General features: G+C 41.3%; 1 protein-coding gene across 1 annotated transcript in view; it reads left to right on the top strand.

Annotated features, from left to right (window-relative positions):
• Positions 1–14,647, top strand: part of LOC142495286 (dynein axonemal heavy chain 3-like) — a 1,152,169-nt gene that overhangs the window by 898,766 nt on the left and 238,756 nt on the right. The window contains exon 56 of the mRNA XM_075600542.1: positions 13,524–13,688. Within this exon, the coding sequence (XP_075456657.1) occupies positions 13,524–13,688 (165 nt within the window). The remainder of the gene's footprint in view (positions 1–13,523; positions 13,689–14,647) is intronic.

Here is a 14,647-nt window from a genome sequence, read left to right as displayed (position 1 = left end):
GATAGGTTTGAGGTAAGTTAGTTTAGGAACGTTGGCCCAGTCGGTTTGACGTGGCCTAAAAGAGTCACATATTTATGGGAAAGGAATGGAGGAGACGGGTTGTAATCAGACACATCATACTGTATGGGAAATGAAGTTTCCATCCTATGAAGGGCTTCATCCCTTTAATAAACAACACTCCTCTTGAAGGAGGCCTTATACTGTATGTCCTTGAACTTACAACATAAATCTGGATAATTTGCTACTTTTATCATAAAAAATTAGCAATGTGCACAGTTTGTTATATTGAAATAAACGCATTACTTTGGTTTAGTGAGAGGATATTTTCACAGGTCAAACAGCCATTCATAAATAATACTTAGAAACTTTCAAAATTAATTTTCTTATAATTTCTGCAACTTATTCCTTGCTTTTAACACTGCATTAAGACAAGTTTATTAGCAGTGAAGTATTTTTAAGTAGCTGCTCCTTTGTACTGCTTGCTTTCAATATTTTTCCTTTTAAGTCCCTTTCATGCCTGGCTCTTTTAACTTTTTTTTATTGTCTTTGTTGTTCCTTTGTGTGTTTCACATCTTACATTTTACAACAGGGTCTAATATTAAGATTACAAAAGACAAAAATAGTTCACAATCTAGTTTTAATAGAGAGTTAAAAAGTAGGTATGATAAATTGCTTTGTATAGATATAATATTGACTTTAGTTTAGCTAAGTTAGCTTCATTTTGTAGCTTTAAAGGTATATTTATTAAACGTAAATCTTTTCAGAGAACTTAAACATTTTTTTATTATCTTAATGAAGTCTTTCACATATATAACTTAACATTTCAAGTTTGGTACAAATATGTATTGCATATTCTGTGTTTTTATTTAACTTCATTTATTAAATGAATTTTCCATTTTTAAATGTACAAAAATAAATTTAAAAAACACAATTGATTGGGGTCAATCATAAATCATGACTTTGGACTTAAATAATAATAATAATAATACGTCTGTGTATCCAAGTGCCCCTGGCTATAGCCTTCTACTGGCCGCAACACTATATGGGGCATGTGCTCTAAGCCAGTGTTTCCCAACTCCAGTCCTCAGGGAACCCCAACAGGTCAGGTCTTAAGGATGTCCCTGCTCCAGCACAGGTGCTTCAGTTAAAATGACTGAGCCGCTAATTGACCCACCTGTGCTGGAGCACGGATATCCTTAAGACCTGACCTGTTGGGGTTCCCTGAGGACTGGAGTTGGGAAACACTGCTCTAAGCGTTCATAAGCCACTTATCGAGTACTTATCGGCCAAAATGCCTACTACGAATCTGTAAGCGTCGATAAGTGGGCGATAAAAGACTGAATCGCCAAAATTTTGTGCCTTCAAAAAAAAAAAAATCACAGAATGAGTGGCGATAAGCCACTTATCGGCAGGCTCTGAAACTCGTCCAATTCTAGTAGCCGCAGTTAGGTTATCGAGGCCTATCGCAGCTCTAGAATAGCAAGTTTCTTCCAAAATCCTCAGGCCAGGAAAAATGAGACTGGTGAGAAGCGGCGAGACGGGACTTGCAGAAAAAAAAGCTTTTTTTTCTGGCATGAAATTGATGCCGGAAGTTTCCAGAGCAGATACCCATTAATATCAGCACCAGAGGCCCCCGGCATGAATACCATGCAATAAAAATGCATTTACAGGCAACTTCATTACCCTTAGTGGCTAACCGCTAAGGCATTGAAGGGGGTTAACCCCTCCCGTTACCCACCAAGGGTCAAATACTCCCTTCACCCACCCCCGCTACCCACAATAAACACCAATACCCACCTGCTCTACCCCAACATAATTGATACCAGGGGCGTGTGTGTCTGTGGGCCATCGGGTAGTCTCCACAGGTGTACGGGGGTCCTCAGGTGGCCCCACAGTAGCAATCCTGTGGCAACATTTTTTTTGCCAACAATCCTGTGGCAACATTTTTTTCCCCAACATTTAAATAAATACACCCTCCCTCCCCCAACACCTACAGTACAGTAATGGGCAAAATAACTATTATCCAGATATGGATTATAGCTCATTTGCCCATTATTAAATCAAACATTAGCCAGCCAGCATAAATAAAGTAAATAAACCTTTCTACTTACCCCTGTCATCATGAATGGCATCCTCATCAGCATACTGTAGGGCCATGTCCTCCGTTGCAAGAAAGAATACAAGAAAAAATACAATCTAATGGCCCTTAACCCCCTAATCACCTTAGCGGTTAATAACTGCTATAGTAATTAAGGGGTTAACACTCCAGCCCAACTCAGACCCTCCCCCCAGATTCCCCCTCCCCCTCCCCCATGTGCTTACATGCAGTACCCAGATTCAGTTGTGTAACTATACTGTTAGGCACAAAATTAAGTGGGCCTTTTTCATTCCATTTAACTGTAACAATAAAAAAAAAGGAGCTTTATTTTCTCAGTTAATTTTTAAAGCCTGTTCATAGAGTTGACTGTCTGATAAATTAAATAGTTCCTGTGGCTAGATTGCTTGAAAAAGTGTGAATCACATGCTCTAAAGTATGAAATCACTCTCGCAGTTTCCAGACATCCAGAGAACATGTTTGCTCGGAATCGAGACTCGCCATCAATAAGTGTCTCATCTTCATGTAACCAGATCCCCTCTGGTCCCCTGGTTCCGCAGCGCTTTCCCCTTTCCTCCGTTCACCTCTGGTAACTGCGGAGACCGTAGCGGGTTGCTAGGGAGGCGAGCGCATCGTCGGGGCCCGTGGTGAGCGCATTATAGGGCGCCACCATGTCAGGAGATAGCTGGCGGCCATTACTGAGTTGTGCATGCGCAGTTTGTACGTGCGAGTGGTGTACAATGGGAAAAGTCTCCGAGCTGGGACTACATATCCCATGAGCCTCGGGGATAGGTCATGTGTCACGCGAGAGCCAATAGGGCTGCAGCATCTCCTGCTCCCTGATATTGTTACATTTCGCGCGCTGGGACCCAGGCTGTCGGATCTGGGATGCCAACATGGTAGGGTGTATGTGTGCAGGGGTCTGTGACTCCTGTACTAGGCCAGATTATCCCCAGTAGGCCCCAGCTAGGCCCCGACTCACCTCAGCTTGTGGTTACTACAGGGACAGGCTCATAAATAGGGACCCTGCTTTATAGCATTTGAAAGTAAGGGACACAGTCAAGAAAAGGCTGCATCCTGATTACAGGTGGTCTGGGACAAGACACCTGTTGCACAGAGACTATCTTCACGGTGAGACACTCCAACCGGATACCACCCCACGCGGAAGCGGGCTCATCGCAGATGACTTAATCGCTGGATCAGCGGAGTCCAATCTACCCTGTTGTCGGCGCGCCCGGGTGCTGGAGCACCCAGCAGGTACCTAACTACACTAAGTGCACCAACCTTACACCTATTCTAGTGGGCAGCGCTGTCTCACACATTGGGGTGGGTGTGGGACTCTAAGGACACGTGTTGGGAACACAATGGTGGGTTACGGCCGTTCCGGGGCTTGGAGGGTAGCTGTACCTATTTAGCGTTCAGTATTAATGTTTATCAAATATATGCTATGTGTTGTCAGTAAAAACTGTTATTACATACTGTGTTTGTGTTTATTGGGTCCTTTGAGGGGCTCCTCCCACTACGTTGGGATCCCTTGCAGTTGGAGGCGCTGCACCGAGACGTTAAGTATATCACCCCAGGCTCCCAGTGGTGGAGGCTAAGGCTCTCTGTGAGCCAACAGGTACTGTAGTGGCAGCACCGGTCGCCTTCCTGTTTAGGGGGAAACAAGGCTACATTCATATATTTCGTCAAAGTGACGTTTTGTTTTCTTTGAGCGCTTCTTGCAAAATGCTGCCTCCACTTTCCAAACAAACTTACAGTAGTTCTACAGCAATTTTTTTTGTGTCTTCATATTCATCTCAGAACTTGGGAGAAGGAGTGGCTCAGTGAGTAAAGACACTGACTGGCACTGAGTGTGAAGCAGGGGAGTTCAATTCCCGGTGTTGGCTCCTTGTGACCTTGGGCAAGTCATTTTATCTCCCTATGCCTCAGGCACCAAAAAATAGATTGTAAGCTCCACGGGGCAGGACCTGTGCCTACAAAATATCTATGTAAAGCGCTACGTAAAAGTAGCAGCGCTATACAAGAACATGCTATTATTATTATTATTATTAACTTCTTCAGCTCTGTGTGTGCTTCTTTGATAAGAGAATTGGCTTTAGAAAGGTCTGAATCCAATTTTTGTTAAGCAGTTGAAACAGGATTGGTAGAAGTCAGTATTTTCTAGTGCAAAATGACTTGAAACACAAATTCAAAAGTTTCCAGTTCAGGAAACATGCCTCCTCTCATTGAAGTGAGTTTAATTATTAACTATAATTTTTGACAATTATTGCATGGCATGGCAATAGCTAATGCAAACAGAAGCCGGGCGCTTACCTTTGAGGTAGTAGGTCAGGGTGGAGGATACAATAAAATAACTAGTTCAAACCAATAATTGTAGTCTCTCACAGTGGAGTACCGTAATACTGGTGAGTCCCTCTTCCCAACCCCAGATAGGGATATCCAAAGCCCTTGGTGAAATGTCGAAAAGAAAAAAGATAGGGGTAGCAGAGGGTTAGAGCATAACACACCAACGACAACAATAATGGGGTAAATGATTTACACAAATGGTCAGTGACCCCTTAGGTGGACGTGGAGTGAGATATCGATAAGCAAATACTCACACGGCCCTGTGTGAGCAGAGGTGCGTAGGGGTATCTTGCAAGTGGAAACCTGATCCTCCCAGATAGGTGGTCAGATATGGGATGGATGAGACATAATGCAATATGGCAATAACTATGTAATACTTACACAGCCATGTGTAAGCACAGTTGTGGAAAGGTTTCTGTGGGGTCCAACTAGTTAACCCATCCAAGTTGATTTCAGGGGTACAGCGCACACATCTGCTGGCAGGCAGGGTAATATATGGGGATTTCCCTTCATGGTCCTCCCGTTCTAGGGCTCCTTCCCTCCCCAGTCCCGCTTGCTGGTTATTGCCATATAGCATTATGTCTCATCCATCCCATATCTTTTTTCTTTTCCACATGGCAATAGCTAAACCTGATTGTTTCTTGCAATTAATTTCTTGATGACCATCCCGTGGGACAACGGCGCTTTAGTTTTATGTTATACTTTCTTGCGCTGCAGTCAAAGAAAGTTGATACTATTGGAAAACAAAACATAAATTCGTTCAAGCGTATGAAACATTTTTTTACTTCTGGTATTCAATTCATCGCATTGTTGAGGACAAGATTCAAATTATTGGCAGAACAGTGAACATAAGAGCATTCTTTTTTGTCCAGAATTAGTTTCGGCACTCTAGTATAATGTAAGGATGCGGGGCTCGCAGCGCCCCCGACGTGACCCCTCCTTACCTCCAAATGCCCTTTGCTGCCATGGGACAGTTCCCTCGCCGTTCCCAGCCTGCCTCCGCTGTGCGGGGGCGCTCCCCGCTCCCAACGGATCGGCGCTGCCCCGCGAACTCTCGGAGCGTTGGCGGCCTCCTCTGGTCCCGGGCGCAGGCTCACCAACCTTACAGAGCGTGCGCCGGGCAAGGATAATTTATTCACTGCACTAGCAGTGAAACCACGCCCCCCAATCCTCACACAGGCTGCCACGTAACCCTAAAGCTCCCCACCTGGCTGCCTATCATAGGAACCAATCCAGGACAGCTCCTTGTGCTCCTCCAGGACTGCTTCCGTTCCCTATTGGTCAACCGCAATATATAATACCTGTCTTGCCTCTCTCACATCGCTCGACATAGTCTCCACTGCAGATGTCTACTCTGGCACGTTCTCTCTTTGTTTATTCAGGTCACGACCCTGCTTGGCGGATTTCACTCTCTGGCTCTGGACCCCGGCTCTCAACTGACCTTGCTGCCTCTTACGCCCCTCGACCTCTGCTTGGACATAGACCTTCCGGAACTCTCCTCTCCCTGACCTTGGCTAACGGCAACGACTACGACTCTTCTTTACCGGAACCGGCAAGTATTGCTACAGCTATTACCACCTGGCCTGGCAACGCCTAAAACACCACACTCCGGACATGCTCCTTTTGCTGCGGGTGCGTGCACATATACGTCCCCACCTCAGTATAAGGGACGGGTCTGGTCTGTGGGCAGCACCGGCGTAACATATAAGCACTGCATATCACCACTTGTCCGTCATAACCTTGTTCTTGTCGATAGCTCTTTGCCTTTATTCTCTATACTGCCAATGTCTGCTTCCAGGCCTGCAGCCATTTGATCACCAACTTTCGTAAATCCGAGAAAGAACACTTTCATTTTAATTTCGATTCGTTTATCATTTATCTTTTTCGATTTTCACATAAGGAAACACTTGACTCAACTGATCTACTTTCGAATTATCCTGTATTGTATCCATTATTATGGCGAAAAATGGTGCATTCTTTCTATCGTATCTTCCAAGAATCCACAACAGCAAGTCGATAAGTCCACCAATTAAAAAACAAGCCTAAGTATCGAACTGATCCTGCAGGCTTTGAAATCAATTCTTTCAAAACAATATTGTATATTGCAAGTAGTTCAACAGTCGTTTTGAGCACTCCCCCAATTACCTCATGATGCCCTGTAAATAGAAGATTACATGCGGCTAAGATAAGTGTTATGTTCATGATTCGATCAAACACTTCACTCCAAAAATTACTCTTTGAAGACTCTGTCACCAGTCTTATTGAGACGCCACAGTTCATACAATACACATAAATTATGATGAATTCCAGACCTTTCGTAATCTTGAATTGTCACCCAAACTTGTACCCCATCCACCCAAGATGGTTGAAAATGTGGGTTGTTTCTTTCAGCACACAACCAGCATGGCTCTCAGTATGCACAGTCATGTATTTCCAAATAACACAGCCAGCTCCGTGGAATTTTAATTTCAGCTTTATTTGTTGTTTCATAGTAATAGGCAGAGAAAAGACCACCTAATTCTTTGTCGGGGGAAAAGGTCTTGCCGGTCGGCAAGGCACAGCTGAAATAATAAATCTTTTTTCATCTGCTGATTATCTACATTCTTAAAATCGACAGTACTCACTACTTGCATTCCGTGCCAGTATGTGCAATTTAGTCATCTGTGATTTCCCCTCTGTCAGTCGCTTAGAATCCCAATCCCGCACCCCCTCACATCCATCGTCCACTAGGCCTAATGTTCGTTCAAAAGATGCATCACTTATTTGTGCAAGATCATCATTGCAGCTTAGACCTGTGGTGCTGATGCTGCCGTCGCAAGTGTCAATAAAATCCCCGTTAAACACTTTTCTCGATCACATCAATGCTTTTCTCACTGATACCACTTGTGTTTCCACGTGTGTTATCAGCAGGCCTATCAATCTTAGCAGGCTCTCACTTTCACTTTTGCTTATGCACTTTGCAGTTGACTGTAAGAATTAAGTTATTTTTGGCAATCTCTTTCCATCTGCAACTGCTTAAGCTTCCCCTCCCCCCTTTTCTGGGCACCACTTAAACATACACGTTATTGGAGCCCCTATTTTTGAAAATAGTCTTTGTAATTTTTACTTACATTTTGATATGCTGATAAAAAAACCTAAATAAATAAAGAGATTGCACTATACCATTCACTACATACATACTAGGCGTAGCCTAACACAATAACACACTTGAAACTCTGAAGTAAAAACACACACGTGCGATTAAAATGAGCGAACTAATCAAAACTTGTAAATACGTAGAGTAGACTGCTTGTTGACTACTGGGAATGTACTAGTGCATTACTCACCCCTACCACTGTGTATGTACATGTAGTCAGCGCCACTGTTTTTCAAGATCTGTCCTTAACTGTTATTGAGGTGATCATGTGATGATTGATCCGTCATCAGTTCTCACTTGTGACTTCTGAAAACATTTGTGGTTCCTTTGAGCTTCCCCCAAACATTGCCTTGTCGGTAGTTACGCCACACCCCAGATGGCAAGGACTGACCTGCAGGACGGTGGCATCCCGGAGCAGTTATCTGTGCCTGTTTTCCAAAGCACACCTGTGGCACCATGCGGCACCATGGAGGCAAAGACACATCGGTATCAATGTCTGTGGGGTTGCTTCTTTGAAGTCAGATGAAAGGGTTTATGTACCCTTCTTGGACATCCTGTCCATGAAATGTCTGAGAATTGACTGTATAACCCTGTTCTATTAATGTAACCATGTATTTTTATATCTCTGAGCCCACGACATACTTGAAAACGAGAGGTAACTCTCAATGTACAGATGCAGCGGACATAATTTTAACAAATCGCGCGGTGTATACATCGGAATACCCATGTCATGGTGCGGGATTGCTTTCAACTGTACCGTCGTAAGACGTGAGTGCAGGCGAGTGCATAAAAAGGCATTTTCGTGTTGTGGCTTTTAAACACCTGAAATTGACACAGTAGCACAGTATCACAGTAGCACAGTAGCACAGTAGCACAGTACAGTACACATTACAGCTTATTCATTTAATTACATTTAAATGCACACAATCCATGAAATTCAAACAAAGCAACCGCGATAAACACGTGTGCCTGGGGCGATTGGCCGCGTTCATGCCGCGTGGAGTGCAGCAGCGCACAGAAAATGGCGCCATAATTTCTTAAAATAATGGCCGCTGCATCTGTATTACTTCCTGGTAAAACATTTTTATAAATAAATAAAAAAATCCCCTCTTTCTTTTAATTTTACCCAAAAAATCCTTCCAACAGAAAAAAAAGATTGATTATATTTTCTCTCACACTATGGGTTTGTAGTATAATTCTGTGGTTTCTCTTTCAGTCATCAGAGTTTGTAAGATGAAAGCTGTAGAGGTTTGCCATATCATTTTCTTATCCTTATGTGACATCTTATCTTCCTTTTACTTAAACATCAATGCTCTCCAACTCTTTTCACTCCAACACTTGGCTTCAAACCTGAATTTTTTTAAGCCTCGGGAAAATGTGACAGGCGGCATAATATAAAAACGTTCTAAAGTTATCCTACTTAATATTTTAACATGTTTACTTATGTAGTGCAGCTTTTTACTTTATATCACAATTTAGTTAACTCTCTAAAATGTTGATGTTTGATCTCTGCACAAATTGTAATGATCAAAGCATCTGGTTCCACTACTTTGTATTAGATGTTTTATTTTTTTTTGTAAATGATAAATGTTAACTGTACATTATTCATATTCACTGATGTATATAACTAAGGTAGTTTGCCATTCGTAAAATTAGAATTGTTACCTGTCTTGTTACTGTAAATCGTAGTTTAATTTTTTTTTCGTGACAAAACATACCTTGACAAGAGCAGTTATACAGTATTAAACTCTGATAATAAAATATAGAATTGGCCCTGAATACCCATGTTATGCATTGTCATATGGCTGCAAGACAGGGGCATCCTTGGCCATTATTTTTTCACTATGCACAATCATTTTCATTGCATTGTAATATACATTTTAAATAAAAACAATGTGAAATTATTGTTTGTGAATGGGAGTTAAGAAGTGCTAAAGCTTAGCACCCTTTAGTGCATATTGGCCAAAGTGTACTAATGGCAGTGATATTTTTAGGGGGTTACCCCTGGTTGTCGCAGTGCAGCTGATGCTCTTTTAAACCAAATCTATTTTTTAAGTTACTTGTAAACAGGAGGCTAAATTCACTAAGCTCTATTAAATTCAGGCAAATAAGGTGATGTTACCTAAAACCAGAATGACCCTTTTTAAACGACATTGTTTACTGATACACATCATACACATAATTAAAAGCTGTAATTGAAAGTATTAGCATTGAACATCACATTATTTAAGGATAACACTGCATTATCTTCAAATAAAGTGACATTATTTATATCTTGATATTACTCCCATTCAGACAGTGTAATAGGGCATAGAAGAGAGAGACAGGGTTTAGAAGAGGGCCCATTGACTTTTATACCTTGTCATGGACTGGCCAGTAGATGAGGTCAGATAAACATATAAACGCAGTACTTATGTTTAAACAATACCTCTAGGTTTATTCAGACACGTCAACATAAAATATTAGGTAAAGTGGATAAGGGAAACTCCCTAATTGGGTGCTCTATATCTTCAGTGTTGAAATTCTGTAGGCATTACGGTAATAACATAAGGGCAGGGTTACATCCTTTTAAACTAAAAAGTATCCAACATGAAATCCCAGCCTGGGGAGAATAATAAAGACAATGTAGTCCATGCAGTGAAGGGAGAAAGCCATCTAACCTGTTCCCGGTGAGTATGTCGCTCCACCCGGCGGGCGGGCTTTTCAAACCTCCCGTTGTATCACTGAATATGAGCATATGTACTCACAGTTCTTAATCAAACTCCGATCTGCCTCGGAATAGATGGATGATCCTGCTCCGCTGCGTGCCTCTCGTGCCAAAGGTAAAGTGGTAGATAGAAAAAATAGTAGGACGGGCACTGCAATTGCAGTGCCCGTCCTACTATTTTTTCTATCTAAAATATTAGGTACACCGTCCCTTTAAGCCAAACACAAATCATAAAAACAAAGCCTACTCCATCGGGCAGACTTACTAGACTGTGCGGGCCCTAGCTACCTAGCTGGCTGGCTAGGCCAGTTACCAGTCTCAAAAGCATAAAACAATATCAGGGCACAATATATATAAAAGTCTTTTATCTTACTGGGCTGGTCCGGTGTCTCCGGTTTCTCCAGGCAAACTTCAGATTTACAGGATTGTCTATAGTGCGGGGCTTTTACGTCCTCGGTTTTCCAGGTAGATACCTCTGGGAACAGGAAGCCTGTGTCCCTCCAGACTTCAAGCTGTTGCTGGCATTTGGGTTCCAGCTGGTCACAGATAAACCTTCTGTGACCCTCCACACTTGCTGCCGCAGGAACACTGGCACAAAGTTACTTCCTGCTTTTTAAAGGCTGCTCAATCAGGAGTTCATTTCATACAGCTCAGGTAGGAAACCAGACACCAATGTGTGGTTTCCTGAGAGCACAGAGAGAGTATGCTAATTTAATTATATATATTTTACATATTTAATTGAGCATATTTCCCAGGTATCTCTCCCTCAGTCCTTCCCTCTTCCTCCTATAAAAGCCTTCCTGGCATCAATCTGATGCAGGAAAACTGCATTTTTTTTCTAAGTCCCGTCTCGCCGCTTATCAGCTGCTTCTCACCACCTTCTTGCCAACTTGTCCTGGCAAGGTTATTTGGAGAGGAAATTGCAATTCTAGAGCTGCGATTAGCTTTAATAAGCTAATCGGGGCTACTAGAATACCACGATTTTGAAAATCTGTCGATAAGTGGTGATAAGTGGCTTATCGCCGCACGTTTGTCGGTTTTTTTCGGCAAAATTTTTGGAGGAAAAGCTCTCTTATCGCCAACTTATCGGAGATTACTGAATAGCAGTAGGCTTTTTTGGCGATAAGGTGGTGATAAGTGGCTTATCACTGCTTACTGCATAGGCCCCTAAGTCGGTCGTGGGCCCAGAGAAACTTAAGACAGGGGGGGCCTTCTGGTCTTGATCACATGGCCAGCACATTTGACATCACTGTGACATACTGTCATCATGACATGTCTGTCTCTCTCCTTCTGCTCATTTGTCTCTCCTCTGTGCCGACTTGTCTGTCTCTCTCTAAGGCAACTTCTCTCTGTCTGTCTCTCTTTGCCCCATGTCTGTTTCTCTCTCTCTCTGTGCCCCTTTATCTGTGTCTCTCTCACTGTGCCCCTTTGTCTGTTTGTCTCTCCTCTATGCCCATTTGTCTGTCTGTCTGTCTGTCTGTCTCTCTCTCTCTCTCTCTCTCTCTCTCTATCTCTCTCTCTCTCTCTCTCTCTCTCTCTCTCTCTCTCTCTCTCCCTTATCTGTTTGTCACTCTATGTGCCGCTCTCTGTCTGTTTGTATCTCTCTCTCAATACCCTCTTGTCTGCCTGCGTCCCTCTGTGCCCTTTGTGTGTGTGTGTCACCCTTTGTGCACCCTTGTCTGGCTGTTTGTCTTTACTCAGTACCTATAGTTGTCTTAGGCCTTGTTCTTGTTTTCTCCTCTGTCCTGCCCCCTAATTCTTCCGATTGGTCCTGTCTTTTATATCATTTTTTCCATCTGCGCGTTCCTGCAGGACTCTATCCCTGCGTCAGATGCACTGACAGGCACCGACGAGCGGGGGCCACCCCATATATAGGGAGCCTGGGGCATGTTCCCCCCTCTACCCCTGCCTTATTCCGACCCTGACTCACTTCCCTTTAACTTTGTTGACTCTTTGATAAGGATAGGCTGGGATAAGAGTAGAGAAAACTCCCGATTGACAAACTCGCTTATTCAGGGGCCCCTAGGAAATTCAATTTTGAATTAATTTCACCAAAAAGTAAAGCATCCAAATATTTGCTTTTAGCCAGGTTCAATTTATAAAGGGACGCTAAGTTAAGACTGTTAAATGGGATTACATCTTTAAAACAACATCTTTATTTTGCATATGAAACTGAATGTCACATATTTTTTTTTAACTTTAGCATTTTGAAACTTTTTAAATGTGAATTATGTGGTCAACTTTTTGTGGAAATAAATAAATTCAGTAGCATTTATACCCGTTTTATTGCTAAAATGTTTTCCAGTTTTTATCATGTGGCCTTTTGCTAAACTTTCCAACGTCAAAGGACATTTCATAAAATTAAAGCAGCAAAACGTGAAATCTTATTTTTTTTTAATTAATCAGTTCTGTAGTATTAGATAATATTAAAACAGGGTTTGTTTTTGTTTTGATTCAAATCTTAATGGCATTTGTAATGGTTTTAAAGCATCCTTTGATTTTTCTGTAGCAGGCTTTAGCCCACCTCCCAAGCAGTGCAAGATCTTTGTAACACTTTCCTGTTTGGGATAACTTGTTGCCAATGTTCCCAGCAGTTTGGGCTATATACTGTAACAATAGATAATGTTACCTTAGTAATATAAGGATACACTGTAGCTCTTGAGTTATAATGAATGAAGCAGCCATTATGTTAGGCACACAATCAGGAATTTAACAGGAGCACAAATGATTGCCAGCTTGGTAAGAATTTAGAATTATACATTGCCACATGCTTTACATATACAAATAAAAAAATAAAAATAAAAAAAAGCTGGAAAGTGCTATTGCTGATTTAACTGTATGTAAGTGTGTATAATGCAGCAGCACTGTACATAGTATTCACAAACACAGCAGTGAGCACTGCTGTGCTGTTAGAACTTGCTATCTACCAAAGAGCACATTTGCCATCTGTTTATTCAGTCCTGAAGGAGTTAACCTCGCAACCACTATTTTATTATTTCTATAATATGCCTATCCTGATACAGTAAATAAAAAACACACTTGTTACAAATCTTTAGTATACAACATTGTAAGTTGGACTTAAAAACATCCTTTCACAAGACAGCTTTCCTGTATTCATTATTAATATTATTAGACTAATATCTTTATAATGTGCCAGGAAAACCAACTAAGCCAAATTTGTGACTTTATTAGTCAAATATTGCGAATGTGTAATTAATTATTATTTTGTTTCTTAGGAATTCGATAAAGACAATATTCCTCCAAAGGTTATGGCCCAGATAAGAAGAGATTTTATCAGCAATCCTGAGTTCCAGCCAGCTGTCATTAAGAATGTCTCTTCAGCCTGTGAAGGGCTTTGTAGCTGGGTCAGAGCCATTGAAGTCTATGACAAGGTTGCCAAGGTAACCACTATGTCCCATGATTCTTTATATGCATCAAACTTTTATCTTGCTAAATTTGTATAGGCAAAGCATGGTGATATGAATTTTAATACACTACAGAACAGCGGGGCTCATATCCCCTTATTAATTTATACACTTTAGGGTAGTTTACTAATTGTGAAGTACCTTTGTAGCAATAAACGAATGAATGTTGTTAATTTATAAATGTATGGGATGGAAATATATATTTAATGTTTTGATAGTCTAAATGAATGTTGTATATAAAGTGTTTAGGACCCCCAAAAAGAGAAAAAAAATCCATACATGTGCAAATAAATATGTAACAATAAATAAGCAGGTATAAACTTGCATACTGTATATGTGTGTATGCTAAATCAAATATTGTACAACTCTATATATGAACTCAAAATAAGGAGGCCACAAGAAACCTATTGGTTATTGAAATATAAAGCAACTATCATGTACTAGTTGATATGCTCAACATGAACTAAAAAAAAGCAATGAAAAAAAATAAACATTGAAAGGTAAACCTTAGGTGAATATGTGATTGCTCATAAAGGTCCGAAGTTGTTGAATTGAATTCTTCAATTGTGAAGGTGTGTGAATGTTCTAAGCACAAAAGATCAAAATGGAGTCTCTGCGGCTTCTTCTTGAATGAACCAAATCCACAAAAAAGCTCAAATGAAAAACAGAAGAGTGCATGCTGCATAGTGTAAAGCACTATGAACTGTGCGCTCTTCTAGTTTTCATTTTATTATAGATGCTCAGTGGCACATCCATAGTTAAGGTTTGTTCGAGACTTCTTAACTCTCTCAAACATGTACCAATCAATCTGAAATTTTGCATTTCAGGTCGGATTGGTAAAGTGAATGTTTGTGGAAAGTTTGAGCGCAATCAGCTTTATCTGTTTCATACAATTTTACAACATGTCATTGCGAGGTAAACGAACAAGAAAACTG

The sequence above is a fragment of the Ascaphus truei genome, chromosome 5, assembly GCF_040206685.1.
Source record: "Ascaphus truei isolate aAscTru1 chromosome 5, aAscTru1.hap1, whole genome shotgun sequence".
NCBI lineage: Eukaryota > Metazoa > Chordata > Amphibia > Anura > Ascaphidae > Ascaphus > Ascaphus truei.
The sequence above is the reverse complement of the archived record's forward strand: the minus strand, read 5'-3'. Positions and strand labels throughout refer to the sequence as shown.